Raw genomic sequence first — 26,389 nt, 5'->3', positions numbered from 1 at the left:
TTTTGATCTTAAAATTTTAATAAAGTTTCACTTGAAAAAAAGGAGTCCCTCTACTTCTCAACTCTGACTGGTAGCCACCTGCGCATCAACTTTTATTTCCTCCCCATCGAGTGCAACCCTTTTTACAAACTTTTCACAAACCATTCTTACGAGGAAGCCACGCTTCCTGCTCGGCTGCGGCCAGGCGTTCCCACCACCACCAAACCTAGGCTGTGTTTGCAGGAGGTGCCTCTGCCTGAGCAAATAAACTTTGGGAGATGGCTTGATTCCCACAGCATCTGCTTTTCACCAACTGCGTTGGGGGAACCCAGCTTAGAGCGCAGGGAGGAGAGGCACCAGGGGAGAAGAAGCGCGTTCAAAGGTGCTGTTCGGGACGGCTGGTGGAGTTTCGTCCTGAACTGAGCAGAACCTGCTGGCCGCTGGCCGAAATGATCCTGAGGATCTCGGCCCCACCTTTTCCCATGCCCTGAAAAGCAGGTTGCAATCCCAGCCGGGCTCCCCGCTTCCTCCTCCCAACCACGTAGCCTTTGGCTAGCGGGAAAAAGCTTCTTACCTGCCTGAGGTTGGGCAGCCGGGGCCCCCGGCTCGGTGGGGTTTGCGCCCACTGGTCCGGCGTTGTGGGCCGTGCTGCCGGGGCCCTGCGAGCCGTGCCCGGTGGGGTTATTGCTGAGAGAAGAGCCCCCGCCGCAATCCGAATCCTCGATGTTCCCCCCGCTGTTGCAACCGGCCCCACAGCCCTTCTGCAACCTGCACGCAGAGGAGGAGGGGGTGAGACCCCCGCTTCCACTCGGGGGGCAGCCAGTCCCCCCCCCAGGCTTGGCAGACGGGCCCTCTGCAGCTCTGTGCCCCCTCCGACAGACAAGGCCGGAAGCCGGAGGCAGCGGTCCGCTGCCCTTTCGGAGAGGGAGAGAGGAAAGGCGGAAGGACAAGGGGTTTGCAGGGCTCCTGCCTCATCCCCAGGCCCTGCCCCACAGCTTTTGGCCACCGAAGCGCTGACCAGGCCAGTTGCTGGACAACTGCCCTCCCTTCCTACAGGAGCAACGTTTTGGAGGAAACATTTCTTGGGAAGGTTGGCGAGGATGAAGTAAGCAGTGGACAGTCAGAGCCCGAAGTGAGCGGCCCAGTCAGTCATCCTTTTCTCACTTATCTCCTTTTTGCCTCAGTCTTCCTCTCCATCTTTTCCTGTCTTCCTTCCATTTTTCCCGTCTTCCTCCCCCTCCTTTTTATTCGTCTTCTTCCATTTCTCCCTCTGCCTTCCTCTCCTTTTCCCTTTCATATCCTTCCAATTTTTCCTGTCTTCCTCCCTATTTTCCCTCTCTCTTCATCTCTTTTTATTTCTTTCTTCCTCTCCTCCCTTTTTCATCCGTCTTCCTCCCCATTTTTCCCTGTCTTCATCTCCCTTTTTTCTTCTGTCTTCCTCTCCTCCCTTTTTCATCTGTCTTCCTCCCCATTTTTCCCTCTGTCTTCATCTCCCTTTTTTCTCCTGTCTTCCTCTCCTCCCTTTTTCATCTGTCTTCCTCCCCATTTTTCCCTCTGTCTTCATCTCCCTTTTTTCTCCTGTCTTCCTCTCCTCCCTTTTTCATCTGTCTTCCTCCCCATTTTTCCCTCTGTCTTCATCTCCCTTTTTCATCTGTCTTCCTCCCCATTTTTCCCTGTCTTCATCTCCCTTTTTTCTCCTGTCTTCCTCTCCTTCCATTTTTTCATCTGTCTTCCTCTCCATTTTTCCCTCTGTCTTCCTCCCCCTCCTTTCTCCCTCTGTCCTCCTTCCCACACAGGGAAGAGCACAGCATACCTGCCAGGCACCTGAGTAAACTACTCACAAAGGCCTTTAGAAATCCGGCCATGGGCAGCACACGGCCACCCCCTTTGTCGGGAGAGCAGGGGCTTGGTGCTTCCCTGCCTCTCCGAGCCCCAGCCTCACCTCTCCCAGCTCCGGATGAACCAAGTGGAGATGTTGTGCAAGCTGACGGGGCCGCCCCAGAGCGAGCACAGCTGGGGGTGGCTGCCGGCGTATGATGTGGTCAGCGGGGAAACGTAGATGGGGTAACCGATGGGCTGGTCGCAGGAGGAGTTGATCATGTTGCGCAGCGCCTGCTTGGCATTCTGGATGCTGCCGCGCTCAGGGTTCCGGTTCCGGAGGAAGACCAGCTCTTGCTGCTGCCCTGCCCACAAGCCTCGCACACATTCCCGGTTCACCTGGGCCAGAGAACAGGAAGCAGGGGAAGTTGAGAGGGAGTGGGAGAGAGAGAGGATCCCTCACGGGGCAAACGCAGGGAGGTTTAGTCTCAGGAACAGGAATCAAGGACCTGCAAACCTAAAGACGCTGCAGGGAGAAATGGCTGAAAGCGGCCCCTTTCACCCCGCTTAATGTTGGGAGAGAAAAGATGAGGACTCCTGTGATTTGAGACCAACTTGTGGCCACTGCATGGCGCTTTCCTGGCCAGGACAGGGAAGTTGCTTGCCCTCTTCTGACGACTTTTCCCCATGTCCTGCTCACCTCTACCAGCTGGGGATTTGCTGCTGGTGTCCCATCCAAATCCAAAACAGACCTGACTGCTTAGTTTTTGGGGAATCGGCCAAGGAGAGCCAAGTGCTGGCTGGTCATTCTGAATTGGGAGTTCCCACACTGGGATGCATCATCATCATCATCATCATCATCATCATCATCATCATCATCATCATTTTCTTCACCTTTATTTGTACAACTCAAAGCGCCTATATAATGCCCCTGCTCCCTGTTTCCCCCACAACCCTGTGAAGTAGGTCAAGTTGAGAGGGAATGACTGGGGCAAAACCACCCTACCGGCTTCAGTGTCTAAAGGGGGACTGGAACTCACAGTTTCTAGTCCCACACTTTAACCTCTGCACCAGACTTGGGGAAGGCCACAGCGGGAATCGTTTGGCTGTGCCAAGTTGCTCTGTCGGGTTGGCCAACCACATTTTTAAGGTCCCGTTTGGGTGAACCGAGTCAAATAGCCTTATTTCCCCCATCCAGTCTGCTGCAACACGGGATCCCAGTCTGTGCGGCACTCGGTGGGAGCTTAAAGCTTCAAGTCACTTCGTTAAACAAAGGTGGCTTGAAAAGTGGCGTATCAGTCTGACCAACCACCTGACAGACTTGCTATTTTGAAAATACTTGGAATGTTTTCTGAAAAAGGGGCAATGCTAAGGAGGTCGTTAGTGCCTACAACCCTGTAGTGCGGTGTTTCTCAACCTTGGCAACTTTAAGATGCATGGATTTCAACTCCCAGAATTCCCCAGCCAGCGAAGTCCACCCATCTTAGAGGTGCCAAGGTTGAGAAACACTGCCGTAATGCCAATGCCAAGGAGGAGATATGGGAGAATTTCTAGGTTCGCACTTCCGGCTCCACAAAATTCGGTTTGCCAGATGCTTCCTGACTTGCAAGAGAAAAAGCTGGAAGCTCTGCAGCTTTCATTCGATTGAGTCAGCCTCCTCTCTCCCCAGCATGCGGAGATCACCCCATCAGAGTCCCAGGAAACTGGGGAGCCGTGATCCAGATCCACCCGCAGGGCACCAAGTTGGGCGGGAAGAAGGCTGATCCCAGTAGGCCTCCTTCTTCTGTTCCTGATTTCCTTCCCTCCTACCTTGATCACCCGAAATCCGAGGTAACGCTTGTTGAGCATGATGATCTTGTACTCGTCGCTGGCATCGTCCATCACATGGCGAAGGGCCAGCAAGGCAGGCGTGTTGGTGAGGATGGCACTGCGCCAAGCCGGGTCCCCCTCGTGGGAAATCACCATTTTCTCCTTATTTGACTTGATGGCGTCATACAGTGCCGCCGGGTCGTCGTATTCATCCGGGGAGGTGAAGTGGTCCTTGGAAAGGGGAAGGGGATGTGTTATGTCAATGGGGTAATATGGTGGGAGAAGAGCCCACTCCTCCCTCTCTGGGGAAGGGCATCACCACTTCCCAGAGTTCCCTGTTGCAGCATTTCTCAATCTTCTAAATCTGCGGATTTCAGCTCCCAGGATCCTCAGCTGTGCCCATGCGAGCTGAGGAATTCTGGGAGTCCAAAAGCTGCCAGGCGTTTTTCCTGGATTCCAACCCCCTTAAGTGCTTTTTTCCCCCTGCCGTTCAATCGTGTCCTGTTTTCGGCGACTGCCTGGACGAGTCCCTGCAGTTTTCTTGGCAAGGTTTTTCTGAAGTGGTTTGCCATTGTCTCCTTCCTAGGGCTGAGAGAGAAGTGACTGGCCCAAGGTCACCCATCTGGCTTTGTGCCCAAGGTGGGACTCGAACTCACAGTCTCCTGGTCTCTAGCCTGGTGCCTTAACCATGACACCAGACTGGCTCTCTATGCATTTCTACTTCCCCCCAAAACAAGGCAACCGAGGGCACGGTTTGCAGCTTGCGAGCAACCCCAGAGTAACTGAATTGGTACCTGATGCAGCTTCAGAGACATGCGCACGCCAGGAGCCACCACCTGGTGCAAGAGATCCATATCGGCAAAGACCCATTCATCCCGGGGCGACGTGATTCGGAAGTCGCCCTTGAACAGGGCATGCAAACCATACAGGAAGGGCTCCAGGCTATAGAAAGAGACAAGTCAGGTCCCCAGGAGAGAATATTTAAAATATTTAGGAAGAAAGGGAGGGGAGGGGAGGGGAGGGGAGGGGAGGGGAGGGAAGAGGAAGAGGAAGAGGAAGAGGAAGAGGGAGGGAAGAAGGGAGGGAGGGAAGGAAGGAAGGAGAAAGGGGAAGGAAAGTGGAAGAGAGGGAGGGGAAGGGGAAGAGGAAAGAAGGAAGACAATCCAGGGCTTTCCAGATGTTTCAGACTGCTACCCCTGGAAGACCCAGCCAGCCTGGCCAAGGGACAGGGATTATGGGAGTGGTGTTCCAAGGCTCCTGTTTACCTACACCGCCCTCACACAGCTGGAGAAGGGTTATCTCTGTTTTTAAGCAAAAGAGGTCAACAGGGGTAATCGGCCCAAAAGGTGAATACTTTAAAAACTTTTTCTTCCAAGCGGTTCCCTTCAGAGATGCTGAGGCAGCAGCCATGCTGCTCACTACTGCCACATCTGGCAGTTCCCTGTAAAGGTTTGGCAGCTGGTTGCGAGAGGCCAACTGAAAAGGAGAACAGACCCCGGACACAACTCTTGTGGGACACGCCCAACCACCAAGAACTCCCGTGTGTCATGAACCCGCTCACATTTATTTCCCACCTCTTCTTAACTGAATTTCTCCTTCCACCTTTTCAAGAAACGGAAGAAGAGTTTTTCTTGAATTCCAGCATGAAACAGTTAACGGCCGACAGCCGTTTAACAACGGTCTTGGGCTAATCCGCCCTCTCAGCAAAAGCATGCTCTGGAGCTGTTGGACTACAAGCCCCAGCTTCCCTGGTAAATGGCCAGGGATGATGGAATCTATAGTCCAAGCACATCTTGAGGAGGCTGGCCGGGGTGGAGAGAGCCAATTGCCATAATTGGGAATGGCACATCGGCTCCTTTGCCTCTTCTCGGAGGGCCACGTTGAGTCAGTGCCAGCTCGCTTTGATTCCGAGCTTGGACGGACAGAGGCAAGCGCATCTGGGCTTCACCTCACCTGGCTGACATGCTGTGGGAGGCGGTTCCCAGGGCTCTGCGCCCCAAGATGCAAAGTCCGAAGCACAGGGTGACCAGGCGGGAATTCCACTCCCGGTCCACCGCCTGCGGAGAGATGCAGAGATAAAAGCTGGCGGATGCGAGCAGAGTTTCAGAGCCGCCACGGACACACGCCCCAGAAACCGGAGGCCCTTTGCGGACAGGTCCCCTCCGGGACCACCCAGATCCCAAACCCCCTCTAGGCTAAGTCTCTCTCTCCCACCCACGGGTCTCCTCCCCGGCCCCAGACTCACTTTCTCCCTGCGGCCAGCACAGTACTGAATCCAGTCGAGGTAGATGTTGCAGAACGACGCCAGCGAAATGCCCGCCATGCGGTGATCGTAGTCCTCGTCGATGTTGAGGTTGAAGGTGGGGTCGCTGTCGGCGTAGCTGAGGGAGGTGCAAGGCCGCAGGGCTTCCTGGATGCCCTCGTTCCCTATCCACTCTTCCAGCTTGGGAGAGCAAGTCACGTAATAGATTATGCTCTGCAGGGGAGAGGAAATTGGGAAGGGAAGGGAAGGGAAGGGGGAAAGGGAAAGGGGGGAAGGAAGGAAGGAGAAAAGAGAAGGAAAGTAGAAGAGAGGGAGGAGAAGGGAAGAGGAAGAGGGACGGAGGGAAGGAAGGAAGGAGAAAAGAGAAGTGGAAGAGAGTGAGGGGAGGGGACAGGAGAAGAAGAGGAAGAAGGAGGGAGGGAGGGAAGGAAGGAGAAAAGAGAAGGAAAGTGGAAGAGAGGGAGGGGAAGGGAAGAGGAAGAGGGACGGAGGGAAGGAAGGAAGGAAAAAAGAGAAGTGGAAGAGAGTGAGGGGAGGGGACAGGAGAAGAAGAGGAAGAAGGAGGGAGGGAGGGAAGGAAGGAGAAAAGAGAAGGAAAGTGGAAGAGAGGGAGGGGAGAGGAGACGGAGAGGAAGAAGGAGGGAGGGAAGGAAGGAGAAAAGAGAAGGAAAGTAGAAGAGAGGGAGGGGAAGGGAAGAGGAAGAGGGATGGAGGGAAGGAAGGAAGGAAAAAAGAGAAGTGGAAGAGAGGGAGGGGAGGGGACAGGAGAAGAAGAGGAAGAAGGAGGGAGGGAGGGAAGGAAGGAGAAAAGAGAAGGAAAGTGGAAGAGAGGGAGGGAGGGAGGGGGAAAGGAAGGGATGAAAAAGAAGGAAAGGAAGGAAGAAGAGGGGAAGGGAAGGGAGAGGAGAAGAAGAAAGGAATGTGGAAGGGAAAGGAAGGGAAGTGTTAGTATTTTGCTAAGGCTGTCCACATCTGTTTCTCCCATGTTTAAGCCTATGCTGTTCCACAAAAAACTCTTTAAGACAACCAAGCTCCACTCAGCTCCCTGATCCACCCATCAGACTCTGATGCCCAGGCTTCTTTTAACCAAGGTTAAATGTTTAATCACCACCTGGGCATGCCAATCACCATCAGCTATAAAACATGATTTACAAACACAATGGTGGGGTTCACGTTAGGCCCAATCCAAGCTAAACCTCTGGAGGTTTCAAACCACAGGTACCTCTCAGAGTTTGGGCTGCTCTGTAAAATTAGATTTTCCCTACCAACATGGCTAAACAACAGAAGGCTGGCTGGGGGGTGGGCGGTTGTGAAGGAGGGAAGGGACAGGCCTGTTGTGGTGAGGGGGGGGGGGGCGTTATTTAAACTGGAAGTTTAAAAGTTTAAACTTCCAGTTTAAATATGGGTTGCTGGAAAATGAGCCAAAGGAAGGGCAGGCAAACCCCAAGTTTTTTAGAATTGACGCGTGTGGCTGATTTTCAATGGGAAGCACCACCAGTCACACCTGGGGGCAAAAATTGCAATTTGAGATTAGCATTAAGGAACAACAGAGAGTGCCTCTGAGATACGCTGGCTCAAGAAAGTGTTGTGAATACTAAACATGGCTCTGTTTCCTGAAATACCCATTTCTGCCTTTCATCTCAGCAACCTAATTTACAAGGTGAGGTGCAGGGGGAGGGGTGGGGGGATACACTGCCACTCAAAAAGGAAATTTAAAAAATGGAAACGGTCGAAATCTGCTGGAAGCCCCCGCCCTCTCCCCACCGAGGACCCCCAAATACAGAAGATGAAAAGGGGACAACGTTCTTTTTTCCCTCTTGTGAGATTTAACCCATTTTACTTCCTGAGACTACACCATCTAGGGATAAATAAATAAAACCTAGGATGTTCTGGGTCCCCAGCTACCAGCACGCTGGAGTTTAAGACCTGGCAATCCAATTTTAATCCTCGCTTGCTTCAGGCCGGTCCCTCATTCCCAGCCAAGCTGATCTTAACTGGACTGATATCCCATTGCCAAGGGCAAAAAACTACAAGCACCGAGTTAAGCAGCCTTTGAGAAAGGGCTGGGAACGAGCGTGATAAAAACCCGCCTCTCCCAGCTCTGGGGTTCGCACCTTCACGTAGTAAGTGATGAGGATCTTCCTGAGGTCAAAAACCTGGAGCATGGAGGTGGCGTTGTTGTCGCTGATGCTGTAACCCTCCAGGACGTACTTTGTGGCCGCCACCTCCCAAGCCAGCCAGCGCTGCCCAAAGGCTGCGTTGAAGCTCAGCATGCGGGGAAGATGGCCCGGTTCGCAGCAACAGCAGGCTTCGTCCTCCTCCACGCCTTCTGTGATGGCCTCCACCTCTCGCTGCTGACAATACGTCCCTGGGAAAAGGGATTTTCAACCCGCGCGTAAGTCTGCAGCTGAGATCTGAGGCCGCGTTCCCCCCACGAGCCGCGGAGTTGGTGGTTTGTTCCCGGCACTGCCGGGAATCGGGAAGGGATTCCCACGTCAAGTTACCACCGCCTACGTCGAAAGTACAATTTGAGGCCTAGCAAAACGTAGGAGGAAGCAGAGAAAACTCCAGGCGTGGGGCATCGAGTTCTGAGCTCAGCACCCTCAGAATGAGAATCCCTGAGGCCGGAAACCCTAGGAAGTTAGGGAAATTGGGGTTCGGGAAAGAAAAGTTTCTCGAGATGCCAGAGAATAGGCGGAGCACAGCCAATCCAGGCAGGACTCGGTTGGGACGGAGCGCCGTCTTCAGTTTCTATGGCATCCAGGGAGATGCTGTTCGGTTCCTGTGCGCCCCCGCCCAACCCCAGCCACCCGCTCGGCTCACCGCGGAACTCAAGGCCTCGCAGCTGAAAGGTGACCAAGCCGTTGCCGATCTCGATGAGGTGGACGAGGCTGTTCAGGTAGTCCGAGGCCAGGATGAAACAGTCTCCCGTGGTGTAGTTGCCCCAGCGTCCCAACAACAGGTCCCCGCAGAGTGTGTGCTGCAGCGAGCGGGTCAGATGCTCATAAAAGATGGAGTTCAGGTTATTGTCATCAGCACCTGCGGGGCAGCAGTCCCGGGAGAGGGGTGAGCCAAGAGCACCAAGGAACGGAGCGACAGGCTTCATTTGCCCTGGGGCATCTCCCTAGGTGGAAGGTCTTGGGGAAATTTTGGCCTCCCTGGCTGACGCTGCCAGGCGATTGACTGACTGTCTTCAAGTTGGTGCCGACTCTTAGCAACCACGCAGATTTTCCCCCTCGTGATCTGTCCCTAACCTGGTCTTTCAGGTCTTGCGATGGCTGCTGGCTGGTAAGAGCTTCCTGCTGAGCACCCCTTGCTACAGGATCCTTCTGTGGGGGCACCGAGGCTTTCTATCCAACCCTTTGTTTGGCGCAGGACTGCCGAGGAAAAATCCCCACGGCGATGGCTGTCCTGGATCCGCCCGAAGATGTCCAGTGAAGGGGAACCCACCTCTTCTCTGGGTCACAGCACAGAAAACGAGCTAGACTAAGTCTGTTTCCTCTGAATCCAGCAACCACCCTCTGTAGTCTGTCTCCAGACCCAGATCTACAACTGATCTCGGCTAGATGGTGGTATACGCTGAGCCAGTGTTTCTCAGCCTCAGCCACTTTTAAGCTGTGTGGACTTCAGCTCCCAGAATCCTCCAGCCAGCGTGCTGGGAGCTGAAGTCCACACAGCTTAAAAGTGGCTGAGGCTGAGAAACACTGGCTCAGCCACAGCCTGTGATTACCCGCTCGGCTAAAACGAGTCTGGCTGTTTCGTGGGGTGCCGTGGGAATCCAGCTGCTGGTTCCGCATCGCCTGCAGAGCCCTCCTGTCCCACACAGCCACCATAGGCCGAACTTGCTCAAGTACGGTGGGTTCTGTGAACCCCCAGCTGTGTTTATCTCACCCAGGTTGAATGTGTTGTGTGAACCCAGGAGGAAAACAGGGTCTTGCAGGTAGGGAGACAAGCAATGGTCCCTGTGCCCATCTCTCCCCCTGCAAGGTTGCCAGCTGTATGGGCTGTGGGATAACCTACCGGGGTTGCGGTCAAGCTGTGTAGCCAGTCGAGTGTTAGAATGATCCACTCGTTTGGTGCTGGGAGGAAGGAAAGGAAGAGATTAGAGCAGGAGGGGGCAACCAATGGGCCCCAAGCACCTTGGTTTTAATAACAATTATTTTCTACCTGTCTTTTCTTGGGCATTTTGTTTGTTTGTTTAATTTTATTATAGCTGCCCAACTCCAAAGGACTTTGGGCGGCATACAAAACCATCAACCCCCCCCCTAAAAACAGATACAACCAAAAACCACACAGGCAGCCTGAACTAGAACAATCCAAAAATGACCCAAAGCTCAAGGCAACATCCATGGAGGTCTCCCCTAATTTTACCTCCACAACAACCCTGCGGGGGCGGTTGGCTTGAGAGAAACTAGGCTGGGCCCCAACTCATCTAACAGTAGTGGTTTTCCACCACTCGGATGACCTTGGAGCTGAGCTGCCTTGGGCCCTCCAACATCCCTTTTGTGGGCTTCAGATTTCCTGCAGAATGGGTGGGGCAAGCTGTACAGCCCCTCCCCCCTTTTAATTTGCATTTCTGGAGTTTGGGAACCCGGTTACATTGAGTGACTGAAATCCAGAGGACCAACAGAGAGATGGCAGCAAAGAGATAATGAGAACACTGCTGCCCCCCAGTGGCCGCCTGAAGACTTGCAGCCCAAATCTGATTGCCCAATTTGATGAGATAAATTAAAGGGACACACCATCAAATTTATTTTATTTATATTATTTTATTTATTTCCTATCCCACCTTTATTATTTTTATAAATGACTCAAGGCGGGGAACATACCAAATACTCCTTCCTCCTCCTCTTTTCCCCATAACAACAACCCTGTGAGGTGGGTTGGGCTGAGGGGGAGGGACTGGCCCAAAGTCACCCAGCCGGCTTTCACGCCTAAGGCAGACTCGAACTCACAGCCTCCTGGTTTCTAGCCTGTTGCCCTAACCACTAGACCAAACTGGCTTCTCAACCCCTTTCCCCAAAAGCCCTTTTGAAATGTGGCCCTTCAGCCATTATATGCTTTTCTGCTACATCATGGCACTGTGGCTGTTACCGATATTCTAAATAAAAGCAAAGGAGAGGGAAAAATAAGCATGCGGGGAGTTTTATAATGTTAACTGAAAAAAGGTTATCCCACCACCCAAACCAACCCCAGAGAGCAGCAACTCTTCCCATCATTGCCTTTATTAAAATAATGTTTAGTCAAGAAAGGGTTCTTCTGGGCATCATAGGATGACGCTTTCCTGCACTGGATCTCACAGTCAGCAGCCTGTGCTATTGGCGACCATCTCCCCAGGAGTTTTCCGAGGAAGCGTTACAGCAAAAGCCTTGGCCTCGAGGCCTTCCCCTTCCCGTTCCCAACTCACTTGTAGTCACGCTCCCAAAATTTGACCGGGCGAGCATAAGACATGATGAACACGGCGCTGCCCAGCAACGGGTTGAGAGGCGTGGAGAACAGCGCAGAGAGGACAGCTTGGACGAACAGCATGGCTGAGTCTGGGCAGGCAAGGGTTAAGGACACACCGGCTCCAAATAGACCAGGCACAAACCAACCAGGTTTCCCTCCTGAATGGGGGGGGGACCCCACTCCCAAATCCTTATGCTATCGTAATGGGCAAAAGGAATGACCTTGACGAGCAGGAGGCAGATCCGCACCCGAGGCAACAGTTAGATAAAAGAGATCTGGGTCCGGGGAAGAAGTGTAATTTGAGGAAGCGTCTCAGACTTGACCCTCCCTAGTTCTCATGAAGGTAAAGAGAGGGAAGGGGGAAGCGAATTCAGACTTGCAAGGTTCCGTTACTATAACCTTATAATCAAAGTGGCATTCGCCCGCGTGACTTTGGTTTCCCAGTCTGGTCTTCCTCGAAAGGCCAACAGCTCTCAACCAGGCTGCTCTGGAGGGCAGCCAGACCGGAGGTGAATTTTGCAATTCCCAATTTGCCGATGCCTCTGGCCCCAAACGGCTTTTGCAAAAGCGACTCGGCTGGACAAGGAGGGGGACGCTCTTCACAAGACCCTTGCCTTGGGAGGCTGGGGAACATCAGCACGCGGAGTGGACTAAACCACAAAAGGGCTTCTAAGACATCTGGAGTTGGCAAAAGCTGCTGGAAATCTTCCCGTCCAGCCACGAAACACGTTCAGATGTTCCATTCGCTGCGCTGCAATTCCCAGAGACTTCCTGCACGTGGTTGTGTTTTGTTTTGCTTTTTAGCAACAAGACAAAAGAGATTTGCCATCATCCGCTCTTGGGACGGATTCGGCCTTCCCAATCAAGCCTCCATACTTGGGCTATTCTGGACAGCTCCTATCCAAACACTAACCAGGCCCAACTCTGCTTAGCTTGGAGAAAATCAGCCAAGATTGCTTAGGTGTGGTCACCTAACTAGACAACCTCCAGAGGCATTGGACTTCAACTCCCACAATCCCTAGCAACGGCTAGGGATTGCGGGATACTCATATGCTCCTGGGAGAACCACAAAGCGGCGGATTTATGGCTGCATAAATCCTGGGCTGAAAAGCTATTTCTACGTAGATTTTTGGGATCACGTTTACTGATAGGTGTCAGGAATGGCAATGAATGGAGGAGCAGGTAGCAGGCAGTTAAGGTAAAGGTAAAGGTTTCCCTTGACATTAAGTCCAGTTGTGTCCGACTCTAGGGGGCAGTGCTCATCTCCGTTTCAAAGCCGAAGAGCCGGCGTTTGTCCGTAGACACTTCCGTGGTCATGTGGCCGGCATGACTACACGGAACGCCGTTACCTGCCCACCGAAGCGGTACCTATTAATCTACTCACATTTGCATGTTTTCGAACTGCTAGGTTGGCAGGAGCTGGGACTAGCAACGGGAGCTCACCCCGTCACACGGATTTGAACCGCCAACCTTCCGATCGGCAAGCTCAGCAGCTCAGCAGTTTAACCCGCAGCGCCACAGGCAGTTACACAGCTGCAAAAAACACTTTTTTCTCGATATTTCTTATGCTAACGGCCACCAAGATTTTAGATGCCCGTTATCAGAAAAGATCTTTGATTCCTTCTTTGGAAGAATGGCTAATGAAACTGGGGGAGTATGTTACAATGTCAAGATTAACTTCCTATTTAAAAAGTTAATCTGATGCAGAACTGAATTCTAATTGGAAACCGTTCTTGGATTATAATGTTTGGTTTTGTGTCACATCTGGGATCTTCTTTTCCATAAAATTGTATTTCTATTTGATCTATAATTTTCAGCACTGACTGAATGTACCCTTTACTGTGCATATTTCCATTAGGAATTTGTATTGTGTTAACCCAGTATGTTCAATTCAAGTAAGAATGACTATCTTTTGCTTTCTTTCACATTTTTTTATCTTTCTCTTCTACTTCTTCCCACGCATATTCTTTTAAATCAAAAAAGGAAAAAGAAAGGAATGACTTATACTGTCTTCAAAATGTCTTGAGGCCCTGAGTTCCACAGGTCAACTGTTCCTCCTTTTTTTGGCAAAGAAAGGGAGTCAGGCAAATACATTCCTTTCTCCTTCCTCCCCATCTCAGAAAAGGATACGCGGCACGGCGAAAGGCTGGGCAAAGGCATGGAAAGCTGAGCCCCAGGTGATCTGCCAGGGGGCGATGTAGGTCAGGACAAACCGGAGCTTGTACAAGAGATCCCACAGCTGGGAGGGAGAACGAGGAACATAGAGGTAAAGAGATGGGGTAGAAAAAGATAGAAAGTTTACAGAAAGCCAAACAGATCCAGCAGGGACCAAACAGATTGCCCTGGAAACAAATCAGATCCATTTCATAGACGGTGGTGGTGTTTAAAGCCCACAGTATTTAAAGCGAGCCTAGTTTCAAAATGAAAGCAGCCAGTCCTCACTGAGGTTGGCCTTTCCAGCCTCTATTTCCTTCAAGGGGAGGGCAGATTTTCAAAAGAAGCCTAAGCCAAACCTTCTCCCCCTTCTCATCTCGATATATCAGCTCCCCCAAACCCTTCTCCGGAGAATTTGCTCTCAACAGCCTCCTTTTATCTCTTTCGGAGCTCTGACCTCCTTCTGGTTGTACCACAGCCTTAAAGGGCAGAACTCAGAAAGGGAGACGATTCAACTCATGAGGACAAACCACTTCTGGAGTTTCCCACTGTTTGCAAATGGGGGGTTGAGACTAACATCGTCTTAGCCTTTTTTGATGCTGCATCACACTGCTGCCTTATGCTTGGGACTCAGAGGTCTATCCAGAGGGGGCAGAAAAGGTTATACAGGTAGTCCTTGACTTACAACCATTTGTTTAACGATGGTTCAAAGCTACGACAGCCTTGGACAAAGTGCTTTACAACCTATACATGCACTTAAGACCATTACTACCACCCCCAAAGTCACATGATTGCAATTCGTGTGCTTGGCAACCGGCTCACATTTACGACAGGTTGCAGTGTCCTGCAGTCACGTGATTGTGATTTCAACTTCTTTTGCCGTTTTCATCCATTGGGGAAGCTGGATTCGCTTAACAACATGTGATTTGCTTAACGACTGTCATAAAAATGGTCACAGAATTGGGTCCGGTCATGTGCTGAGTTGACTTAGGGCTGTAACGCCTTACGATGGAAATTCCGGTCCCAACTGTGGTGGTAAGTTGAGGACTACCTGTAGCTCCCTAGCCTTCATCTTCCTCGCTCCAGCACCCGTTCACCCATCTAGAGCTGCCTTCCCCGGGCTGATGCGTCCAGGGCTGCTGGAATTGAACTGGGTCCACAGACCCCAAGTATGGCCGTAAATCTCTGCAGGGCACTGGCCTCTTCCTGCTAGAAAAGGGGGGAGGGTGGGGAACGGGCCCCGACCAGCACGCACCTTGCTGAAGAGAATCGACATGATGAAATAGTCGGTGAGAAAACCCTCCGAATACTGCTTGTAGTCAAACTGAAAGAAGAGGACGGTGAAGCCCAGGGTGACATACTGTTGTGGGGGGCAGCAGAATGAACTCCGCAGAAGCTTCATGCCGGCGACGGTGAGGAGGAGAGCTCGGCAGCTGGGGTCCGATTGGGCGGGGGAGAGGGAAAAAAAATCAAATTGATCCCCGTCTCTCTCTTGAAAAAGAATGCAAGATGTTGAAAGCTTTCTGCCCTCTGCTGATTATGACTGGGTTGGCAACGCAGCGCCCGCAGGGGGCAAGCAACAGAAGCAGCATTGCCCGTAAGCTGCCCATCCTCTGTACGTGTGTCGTGATGTTGCAGCCCGTACGCACCCGGCCCCCCACCCGTGGGGCTGTAGCTTCATGCCAGCAGATGGACCTACGGGATGCAGAGCTTCTCCTGCCGGGGGCCACTGGCCCAGTGGGCGTCGATTGTGAGCGCGTTCAGCACCACGGCTGGGTAGATGACGTACTTCTCCACGCACTGCAGCCAGGCGTACAGCTTCTCAAACCACATCAACTCAGCAGCGCCTGGAAGGGGTGGGGGTGGGGGGCAGCAGAAGGGCAAGAAGGAAAGGGTGAAGTCCGGAGCTAGGCACGAGACCACCTCACCCTCTGTCTGGATCCTGACTGGTCAGGGCTAGCCCCCTTCAGACAAGCTCAGAGCCCAGGGATTCTGCAACTTCCCAGTCTGGTCTACAGCTAGCTAGCCTACAGTCTACTCCACTGTTTCTCAGCCTTGACACAACTTTAAGCATGGCTGGCTGGGGAATTCTGAGAGTTGAAGTCCACACATCTTAAAGTTGCCAAGGTTGAGAAACATCGGTTTAGTCTACAGCTCTGCGATTCCCTTCCTAGCCAGCCAAGCCATGCTTAACTTCCAAGCCAGAGAACGATCAACTCCCTCCTATTACTAAAGGTAGTCCTCAACTTATGACTGTTCATTTAACGATGACCCGAAGTTATGACGGCTTCGGAATGAGGGTTTATGGCCTGTAAAGCACTTCTAAGCATTGCAAAACGTCACACCACTCCCCTCGTGGTCACACGATCGCATTTCGGGTGCTTGGCAACCAGCTCACATTTATGACCGGTGGCAGCATCCCACAGTCACGTGATTACGTTTTTGCTGTTTTCTGCTGGATTCTCTTAATGATCCGTGGCTCGCTTAACGACCACCATAAAAACGGTCATAAAATTTGGCCTGGTCACGTGGTGACTCGAGTTACAACCACAAGGACTTACGATGGAAATTCTGGTCCCAACTGTGGTCATAAGTCAAGGAGTACCTGTAGTGCCAATCCACTCAAGAGACTTCGGAAGGACCCCCTTTTCTTCTCACTGCATCCTACAGGAATGTCCATTTTTTTTCCTCCATTACATTTTGCCCATGGCATCAGCAGCCCAATAAACAGGAGGACATGATGTTTGTGCCTGGGCAATAATCTGAAGTACTAAAATAAATGCAGCTGTTATATTTTAACAGAGTGGTGCAGCTGCCTTGACTGGAAAATATTGATCCATTCACTATTTTCAAAGGCTGAATTACAGTCTAGATCAGTGTTTCTCAACCTTGGCCACTTTAAGAGGTGTGGTTGGGGAATTCTGGGAGTTGAAGTCCACCCCTCTTAAAGTAGCTCAGGTTGAGAAACACAGATCCAGATGCAACCCTCTAGTTGGGGTCTTTATAGAGCCCCAAACCAAACAAGAAATTGATTTGGGACCTGGACTGCAGTCCATGCCACCCAAGTCCCTCGCTCAACCGCTCCCTTCACTGTCAAACAGCATGCCTCGTGGTCGGGGGTGATGGGAGGGTAGTCCAGCCCAGAGCCCCCAAGACCATCCGGACCTGTCCATCCTCTGCCCATCCAGACCCACTTACTGCGGACTTCAAACTGGCTGTATTCCCGTGGTTTCAGGACAGGCTGCGAGAGGCAAAACCAGGGCAGCTGCTTTCTGAGCTGGGGCAGGAGGTAGTGGGTGACGAAGCCTACCAGGCCGGCCAGGGCATAGAGCACGTAACCGAGGACAGACTGAGAAGGGAGACAAGCAGAGACAATTCTCAGGACTGAGGGCTCCGACTTGGCTGAGAAAAGCCGCCTTGCTGGCAAGCGCCTTGCAAACCTCCGCCTTTCTGGAGGTGCGCAGATGCACGGGACGCTGAGTTGGAACCTTCTGCAATTGCTAATCTCTGGACCTTTGCTTTGGGATGCAAGAGACCCGGTGTCAGCCCTTTGAGGTAGGCCAGATCAGGAAGCAGACCCCACCAGGATCGCAGGAATACTGCTTTATTGTTGTAGGGTATCATGACACAGACCTGCCAGCCTGCCAGCATTTCCCTCTGCCTCCTCTTATACCAAAGAGAATCAAGACGGGGTCATCTTGAGTCTCTTCCGCGTGCTTCCTCCCTTCCATTGACCTCTTTATTTATTTTCTATGAACGTCCTCCTAACAATGCTCACGATCCTTCGTCAAGGCTGTCTCTGTGCTTCCTCTGCGCTCGGCAATTCATCAATACAGCCAGCGTTCCCCCACACCCACAACTTCCAGACAAGCTGCTACCCAGCTCCCTCCCTGTGGCCCCCTCCTCTCCCTCCCCCCATTATTCTTTTTTAGGTACCTCAAGAGCAATGAAGACGGTGCTGGCGCTGATGGCAAAGGTCAGGACAGCAATGATGAAGCACATGACGAGGTCCGAATGAAGGATCTCACGCTGGGTTGTGGGGAAGGAGAAAAGAGGTTGGCTGAGGAGCAGGAGAGGAGTGGCCAGAAGCTCTAGATACAGAATGCTCTCCAGTGGTTTTCCCCAGCTGGATCTCCAATGTCCTCTTTGACTGTCCCCTCCTGTAATGGAATGAGGGAATGACCTTGGGAGACCGGGCGAAGAGACGCTGCCAAGGGAACGGTCAGATAACGGCGGGCTGAGCCCACAGCTGCATAATGGGAGGAGAAAGAAGCTCAGAAGGGACGCTTCCTAGTTTCTCGGGCTGTAAAGGAGACAGTGGCAGATTTGTACTTTCAGACTTGCAAGATTCTGTTAATGTAGCCTTACAGTGAAGTAGAATTCGCTCATCTGGTCGTGTTTCCTGTCTGGTCTACCTGGGAAGGCTGACATCGGTCTTACAAGGCTGAAAGTACAAATCTCCTGCCATCTCCTTTACAGCCTGAGAAACGAGGGAGGGTTCCTTCTAAGCCTCTTTCTCCACCCATTGCGCAGCTGAGGGCTAGGCCGCCACTTATCTGACCGTTCCCTTTGCTGCGTCTCTTTGCCCCGTCTCTCAAGGTCTTTCCCACATACCATTACACCTCCTGATGCTTCCTTGGAAGCCCCTGTCCACCATGGCCTTAGCTCCTCCTCCCCATGAAAAGACCCCCACGTCTGGATGGCAGAGGTCTATGACTGCTTTTCAGGACAAACGCCTTTCCACCCGCCCAAACAGCCGAGACCAGTCTCCTCACCAGGGAATTCCGCAGTTTCTCAGGCAGGGGATCCTTCACGCCAACTGGGGGGTTTTCCACGTTGCGGTTTTCAAACTCAGGGAAAAGCTTGGTGCGGATCAAAGACCTAACCATCATCGGGAAGGGAAGAAAACCGGTTTGCTGAAACCCAAAGCAGCCTCCCAGTGAAAAACCCAAGTGTTGTGGGGTCGTGTGGGGGATACAGACCAGAGGATGGTGGGGTCGCTGCTCTGACGACTCAGGTGATAGGAAAGTGACACGAGGACGCCGCAGAAGACTGAAAAGAGCACAGGCACATGCTGGTCACCCCATGGAACCTGGAAAGCAGGAAGGGAATGCAAGGGAGTTTGGGCACGATGGTGGTAGCCACATACCAACTGCACACAGCTTGTATCAACACCCGGGTTACATATCCAGGAGCAGCAACACTTCATTGCAGGATGCATCTTCTCCAAATTGAAGCCTGAAGGCAGTGTTTCTCAACCTCGGCCACTTTAAGATGGGTGGACTTCAACTCCCAGAATTCCCCAGCCAGCTGCTGGCTGAGGAATTCTGGGAGTTGAAGTCCACCCATCTTAAAGTGGCCGAGGTTGAGAAACACTGGCTGAAGGAGACCCAGATTAGACAGCGGCTCAGTGTGGTCAAGAGAAGACACTTGGGGACTGAAATAAATTGTGTGGGCTGACCCATTACAATGAATCTTGAACTCACCCATGCAGTGGGTCAGACGCTGCAGGAGAAATCAAAATGCTGCGTGCTCAGCGCGGTCTGGGTGGGATCAAGCAGCACCAGGCCTTAAGCGGTGTGCCAAGGATGGGGAAGCCCAATCAGACCTCGCTACCCGCTCCAACGATGTCTTTGCCCCTCACCCTTTTCCCAAGCCGGCTACATGCTTAACCCAAGTCACGGTCCCCAAACTCTGAAGAGCCCAAACTCTGGCAAGACGCAACGCCCTGCCAACAGCTGCTTTTGAGGGGAAATTACGGGGATCCCGTTCAAGCCAAGACGGAAGGAGTTCCTGAAACATTCGCCCCCGTTTTGCTATATTGTCCTCATTACAAAGAGGCCCAGTGGCAGGGAATAACTCCCCATCCAGTCACCTGGATCAATTTTGCTTACAGCCATTGCTGCTGGGTCCATGCCATTTTACTTCTCTGAAGTCTGGTTCGGAAACTTTTGTTTTGCTGTTTGTCAAAGAGGCCATGCTTTGACTGCATCGGTTATCGTTATTAAGGTTTGGCTGCGGCGTGGATTTGCTGTCCAGAATTTCTTTTCTGGTTCTTTCTGAATTGATCGACGATCATGTATTTATTTACGGGACTTATATGGCCACCTATCTCATACAATGACTCTAGGCGGCTCACAACAACCCATAAAAAACGTGGTTAAAAACGAAATTGCCCTTCCCCCCAGGTGCCAGGCCAACCATCCGCGCAGCTCAACCCCCATTCTAGCCCAGTCCTTGGGGGAAGAGCCAGGTCTTCACGGCCCTCCTCCGGAGTACGATCATAAAGTTTATTGCTCCTACTAGGATCACACAGCAGGGAAGGTCCAACCTATCCAAACAAGCTCAGCATGCTGTGTAAATGCAGCCACGGGGATTTTCATCAACCAGGTTCAGCATGCTGGGTGAACCAAACACCTAAAGGTCTTTTGGGGAACAGGCAGCCTAACTTGGGTCTTAGCTGGTGCTGATGAAAGTCACAAAGAGCTCTTAGAGGCCCCAACTTGCTCTCTTGCTCAGCTTTCTCTTACTGACGACCTGAAACTGATGGCTGCCTTCTTTGCTGTCCCCTGGTGTTGGGGAATCAAGATATACAGTTAGTCCTTGCTTACCAGCTGTTCATTTAACAACAGTTCGGAGATACGATGGAGCTAAAAAAAGTTATTTATGACCCATCCTCGAAGTTATGACTGTTGCACCACGTGACAGTCCTGTGACCACAATTTGGGCGCTTGGCAACTGGTTCGCATTTACGACCGTTTGCAGCATCCTGCAGTCACGGGATGGCAATTTGCGACCTTCCCAGCCAGTTCCCACCCCAAAAAATCAATTGGAAACAACTGATTCACTTTATGACTGCCACAATTCGCTTTACGACTGCTGCAAAAACGGTCATAAAACCAGGTCTAGTCACATGGTGCCTCGCTGAACAACCACATCGCTTAGCAACCGAAATTCCAGTCCCTGTTACGGTCATTAGGCAAGACTACCCAGTAGTTTTCCTTTATCCCTTTTACAAGCTCTCTCAAAAGGCAAATAAGGGGATTTCAGGCTTCAGAACAGCCCTGGTTGAACGCCAGACCTGTAGCTCCAGCAATTGTATGTGGAGAGGAAAAATGTGGCTTAGAATTCAGAAACTGGGTTGGCCCAGTTACTGAACTAGGAAAAATTCTGGTTCCATGCGTTGTGGGAACCCCTCCCTTGCTTTAATACGTTCTGTGAATCAGGCCATCCCCTTAAGGCTGTATAAGGTTTACATATTTGGGCACAGCCGGTTCTGTGAATGCAACCATTGTGTCTGTGAAGCTGAGTTTGACAGGCTAGGCGAACCCAGCCAGTATATAATCTTGCATCAGAGGATAAATGCAAAGTAGGGTCCCTTATATATTGAGAAAAGAGAAAGAATCGAGGGAAACGGGGGCGGGGGGGGAAGAGTGGTCTTGCATGCTGTCCAACCCAGAAATCAGTCTGGACTCCCTTGTCCCCCATCTGAAAGCCCCCCCCCGCCACCTCCTTTCCAGAGTAGATACCTTGATGGCTCCGAGGCAGAACCCGTAGAGGAGGCCGGCCACAAGAACGCTGCGTAGGAGGGCGAAGAAGGCGGTGAGCGGGCTGGTGGCAGCTGGGGATGGAAAAGGAACACAGGGCCGTAAATAGCAACTTCTCCCTGACCTTGGCGGATCTCAGAGGCTGGGCAGGCCAGGCCTAGACAGGTCACCACCAAGAGATCCCAGGGTGGGAGGCTAGACCGGGAAGTCGAAGCAACATCCTGGGACAAAGCCATAGAAAAACACTGCAGGGGCCTGTCTGTGATCACCCGGAGCCACGCTCAGCTCTGGACCACTGACATGGCGGCACTCAGCTGCTCTGAGGTCAGATCTGGTCAGTCCTTGGGTAGGAAAGCCCATGACACTAGGCGAGACTGGGAAGTGAAAGATATCAAAGCAGCCAGCGACGCCATCCCCTTCCACGTTATTGCCGTGAAAATGAATCGGGGTGGTGTGAAACCCAGCCTTCCCCAATCTGAGCCCAGCACCCATCCTGGACTGTGCTGGCTGGGAACGATGGAAGGCGTTGCCCAAGAAATCTGAAGGGCGCCTGGTTTCGGAGTAGCTGTCCTTGGATTTAGCTTCCACGTCATCTGAGCTAAAAGGGGGCAGGTGTGTGTAGTGTAAGGTGTTTGGGAAACGTAGGCAACTTAAACCATGGTTTGGCGTGAAGCACTACCCTGCAGGTCTTTTGCAAACAATAACAGTCAGTCACTCTCCATCTCGACAGAACCTACCTTGCAGGGCTGTGGGGAGAATTAAACCGGGGGGGGAGGGGAGGGAGAACTGCGGACATCCGCTCAAGACTCCGGAGCTGCCGAGAAGATGTCAATACGGGGGCTCTTCTCTTCTTTGTTGGCCAAAGGGATCCAGGGTTCCCCCTGCGGTGCCCAGAGGCCAGGCTTCCATTTCCTAGACCCACAGAGTTGGAAGGGACCGAAGAGGTCGTCACGTCCAACGCCCTGCACACTGTGGGATTCTCTATGCCTTCCCCGTTCGATGACTGCCCAGCCTCTGTCTGAAAGCCTCCAGTTGAAGGGGAAGAAACCACTATTTCACTAATTGACAGTTCTTACTGTCAAGAAGTTCTTCCTAATGTCTAATCCAGTGTTTCTCGACCTTGGCCACTTTAAGATGTGTGGACTTCAACTCCCAGAATTCCCCTGCCAGCCTTGCTGGCGGGGGAATTCTGGGAGTTGAAGTCCACACATCTTAAAGTGGCCAAGGTCGAGAAACAGTGGTCTAATTTGTATCTACATCCTTGAGGTTTCATCCCATTCATTGTAGTCTTCTCTAGAGCAAGTGGGAATAAGTCCAAAGCCGCTACCACGTGACAGCCCTTCAGATATCTATCACCTCCCCTCTCAACCTTCTGTTTGCAAGCTAAAGTTCTTGAACTGTTCCTCGTAGCAACTGATTTCCCGTCCTTTCACCATCCTGGTAGCCCTTCTCTGAACTTGCTCCAGTTCATCAATGTCCTTTTTAAACTGGGGTGTGCAAAATGGGAATGAAGATCATTCCTGGACTTGACACCGTGTCTCTTTCTTGACCTGGCCTAGCTCCGAAGGCTGAGAGGGCCCCACATGGGCCCCAGGAGGTTTTACAGAGAACAAGATCCGTGGGATTTGGCTGCTAAGGCACCAACCAGCCCAGGAAAGGGGATGGTGGAAGGATCCTGCGTGGGAAGGCAGTATCCCAGTTTAAAAAACTGATTTGTAACTAGTTATGTCCTCCCAAAGCAATTGCTTTGAAAATGAAAAGACCCCCAGCAGCCATTTTGTGACAGCCCCCGTGAGACAGTCTTAAAATTCCAAGTGTGTTTCCCCGGCCCCCAATAGGTCCTAATTCTCCACCCCTTTCCCTCCTCACCTGTCCCGCCGAAGATGTTCATCTCCACCTGTTCCAGAAGGTACATGAAGCAAGTGTTGACTTGTGGGAGAAGTCCAAAGAGGAAGATGACTGGGAAGCAAAGGGTGAACACTGGATAAAAAAAAAAGACAGAAAACCAGAAGGAAAAAATTAGGCTAGGGGAGACACACACACGAACCACGCACCACTCAGGAATTCCCACTGTCTCCCAGACCTGCAGTCTGTTACGTACCGATAGCCACATCCCGGGCACAGTAGAAGAAGCCCGTGGAGAAGAGGGTGAGGTCGTAGAGGACGATGGGAGGGGAGGGCCCCAACTGAGCACAGAGGTCTAGCAGCCAAATCAAAAGGCAGGCCACGCAGAAGTAAACCGGTCGGCTGTAGGCAATGATCCAGTTGTGCCCCTGCCAGTGGAAATGAAGGTTGAAAAGACTCGAGGGCGTGGCTGAGATTTATGAGGTACGGCGCCTGGCACAGAATGAACTGGGCCACCAGCTCTCCAGCCAAGGATTTGTTTTAGATCAGTGTTTTTCAACCCCTGCAACATTAAGACGTGTGGACTTCAACTCCCAGAATTCCCCAGCCAACATGCTTTAAGATGTGTGGACTTCAACTCCCAGAACTCCTGGGAGTTGGCTGGGGAATTCTGGGAGTTGAAGTCCACTCGACTTAAAGTTGCTGAGCTTGAGAGACACTGTTTTAGGTTATTATTTTAGCAGCAGAGGGTAAGCGTACGGCTCATTCCAAGGATTCCCATACTGTGGATCCTGATACCCAGTGGGTCTTGAGCCCGTGTGCGCATTTTAAAAAAACTTGATGAAACCTGCAGAGGCAAAGCTTGAGGACCACATTCTGGGCTTCGCTGTCTGCTTGGCTTGCAAAATTTCAGAAGCCCTTCAACATGCCAATTAAAATTTATTTATGCAAGGCAAGGGGCATATTTATTTTTTTGCCCAGCCCTAACTCCAGATGAAAGTTTTGAATGAATCTGTTAATTTCACTCGCCTATTCATTTATTGTTTTAGGGAAGCTGCAGGAAAGCAAAGTCTGAGAACCCTTGGCTTCCCCAGAAGCCAGATTCACACAGCAGGGTTGTCTGTGGTCATAGGAATTTAGCCCCTTTGGTTTGCTCATGACTCAAAGCATGGTACAAACCCCCACATTGGGTTAATTCAGTGAGTGGGTTAAGCATGATATGCAAATGCAGCTGCCGTGCAAATCAGGCTGTCCCATTAAGCCATGACAGGCTTGGGCACCGCGTGTTGTATGAACGCAGCCCCCGTGTTTGGCTCATTCAGATTTTGTGTGCGGCATAAGCCCAGCCACTGTCACTTTTAAACCACAGCCCAAGACTTAGCATAATCTATACGAGCGTAGCCTAATCAATAAATCATTGTTAAACGAATCGTGATTTTAACTGGCAGGTACAGTTGTCTGCTCACTCCCCTTTCAGATGCACGAAGGGGGTTTCTCCCGCCCAGCCAAAGGCAGCATTGCACAAGACGCAGAGCATGCCTCGGAGCCCAGTCCCACACCTCCACCAAACGGTTCAGATTTCTCGTAGTTAGGTACTCACGTGCATGGGAGAAGCAGCATCTGGCTGTACACTCTGGAAAAAAGTGAAACACGGGAGAAGAACTGATTAGGCCTTTGCTGAAGATGGTTCCCTGGCTCCCCTATCACAGAGGGAGGAGTCAACACAGAATTAAAAGATGGATTTTTCTGCACCTCTAAGGGAGCTGGTGAGACATTCCACCCTCAAGGAAAGGGGGTAGGAGAAGTCCTAGCTGGACAATGAAATCTTGTGTCCACCTCGCAAGAAGGTTGGACCAAGACAGAAATGAGGTCCCCCATTACTTTTATAGAAGACTGGGAACCTCTTACGGAGTTTTTGCTGAAAATGGAAAAAAATGGATTGGTGATTGATGGATTTGCTGATTGGAAAGGATTGACTATGGGAAGAAGCGAACCATAGTCTTAAACAGGGAGGAGAGAGAATGCATTTGCTTGTAACTGCGGTAAAGAACATCAGAAGTTGGCTTCTCTTTTCTTTTCTTTTTCTACCTGCACTGTCTTTTCTATTTCTTCTTTTATCTTTTATTTCTCCTCCTTTCCTAATTCCACTATCATCTCACATCTTATCTTTTACTTATGTGAAAATCTCTAATAAAAATTATGAAAAAAAAGAAAAGAGGCTCCCCTTTGCCACTTTCTCTCTGCAACCCCCTTCCTTGCCAAATTAGCAATATAAAAAGCTGTCTAATATTGGGCTATTATTGACCCATCCAATCTAATACGATCAGCGCTGACCAGCAGCCACCAACCAGCGGTGATTTAATCTGATTTGCACCTCACTGTTCCTTTAGGAGCTCAAGGGGATGTACACAGCCATCCCTCCTCCTATTTTTCCCACCAACAACCCCGCAAGGTAGGTGGGCAGAAAGGGAACGAGTGGCCCAAGCTAGGGACCTTCTATGGGTGGAGATTTGAACTCAGGACGCTCTAGCCATAGTCTATACCAACCCTTCTTGGGGCTTTCTGCGTGAAAGTTGCTAGCCTCCCCATGGGTGACAATTCATTCCCATCTTACTTATTTTGTGATACAAACATATATCCTGCTTTATTTACCAGACTTGATATGGATCAAAAAAGCATTAAAATATGTAAACATTAAATTAAATTCCAATGTCAAGTCCCCAATGCAGTTTTTTTGCAATCAAAATCTTCCTTCCCAAACTCTCTGGAAAAGGCCTTTTTAATAGGCAGGAGTCTGTTAGAACCAAGGGCCACAAGAACACCCTTCTCTTCTCTGCCATTCTCTTTTGCAAAACGCAACCCCCCCCACTCCGACAGAACATTTCAACTTGGAAAAAAAAAGTATTTTGCTCTACTAGGCCAACTCAAAATCAAAACCTGATGAAATGAGTTGAGAACAAGGGGACTGAGGTATAGGAGCATCGATATGCTGTTTAAATTAGCCAGAATTTTTCAAACTTGGGGCAGTTTAACATACAAGCAGAGGGCACAGGTTGGGGATAACTGCAAGGGAATTAGACTCGTAGGAAGAACTCTGGGGAGAATTTAAGTTATCAAACATATATATGATTGTTTTATTATTCATTGGCCTTGGGGACAGGGTGATGGTGGAGCCCCATCTGTTCTTTTGCCTGTTTCGTTTTGATTTTTTTTTATTACTTTGCTCTTCCGGTCTGTTATATTTTCAGATCAGTGTTTTTCAACTTGGCGACTTTAAGGACTTTCAGAAGTGTGGAGTTCAACGCCCAGAATTTCCTAGCCAGCATACTGGCTAGAGAATTCTGGGAGTTGAAGTCCACACATCTTAAAGCGTGCTGGCTAGAGAATTCTGGGAGTTGAAGTCCACACATCTTAAAGCGTGCTGGCTAGAGAATTCTGGGAGTTGAAGTCCACACATCATAAAGCGTGCTGGCTAGAGAATTCTGGGAGTTGAAGTCCACACATCTTAAAGCGTGCTGGCTAGAGA

At 51.1% G+C, this 26,389-nt stretch overlaps 1 protein-coding gene across 1 annotated transcript in view; it reads right to left on the bottom strand.

The window, feature by feature from the left end:
- The window catches only part of PCNX3 (pecanex 3), a 51,250-nt gene that overhangs the window by 4,175 nt on the left and 20,686 nt on the right, over positions 1–26,389 (bottom strand). Inside the window, exons 13-33 of the mRNA XM_063316838.1 lie at positions 24,464–24,496; positions 23,120–23,291; positions 22,888–22,998; positions 21,001–21,092; positions 18,454–18,563; positions 18,247–18,352; positions 17,408–17,500; positions 16,670–16,820; positions 15,171–15,318; positions 14,727–14,904; positions 13,448–13,556; positions 11,277–11,406; positions 9,890–9,948; positions 8,693–8,908; positions 7,984–8,237; positions 5,852–6,082; positions 5,560–5,663; positions 4,401–4,548; positions 3,607–3,837; positions 1,922–2,196; positions 554–747 (exon numbers count right to left, since the gene is read on the bottom strand). Of these exons, the coding sequence (XP_063172908.1) occupies positions 554–747; positions 1,922–2,196; positions 3,607–3,837; positions 4,401–4,548; positions 5,560–5,663; positions 5,852–6,082; positions 7,984–8,237; positions 8,693–8,908; positions 9,890–9,948; positions 11,277–11,406; positions 13,448–13,556; positions 14,727–14,904; positions 15,171–15,318; positions 16,670–16,820; positions 17,408–17,500; positions 18,247–18,352; positions 18,454–18,563; positions 21,001–21,092; positions 22,888–22,998; positions 23,120–23,291; positions 24,464–24,496 (3,145 nt within the window). The remainder of the gene's footprint in view (positions 1–553; positions 748–1,921; positions 2,197–3,606; positions 3,838–4,400; positions 4,549–5,559; positions 5,664–5,851; positions 6,083–7,983; positions 8,238–8,692; positions 8,909–9,889; positions 9,949–11,276; positions 11,407–13,447; positions 13,557–14,726; positions 14,905–15,170; positions 15,319–16,669; positions 16,821–17,407; positions 17,501–18,246; positions 18,353–18,453; positions 18,564–21,000; positions 21,093–22,887; positions 22,999–23,119; positions 23,292–24,463; positions 24,497–26,389) is intronic.

This window comes from Candoia aspera, chromosome 17 (genome assembly GCF_035149785.1).
Source record: "Candoia aspera isolate rCanAsp1 chromosome 17, rCanAsp1.hap2, whole genome shotgun sequence".
Classification (NCBI taxonomy): domain Eukaryota; kingdom Metazoa; phylum Chordata; class Lepidosauria; order Squamata; family Boidae; genus Candoia; species Candoia aspera.
Note: the sequence above shows the minus strand (reverse complement) of the source record. Positions and strands in the feature narration are given on the sequence as shown.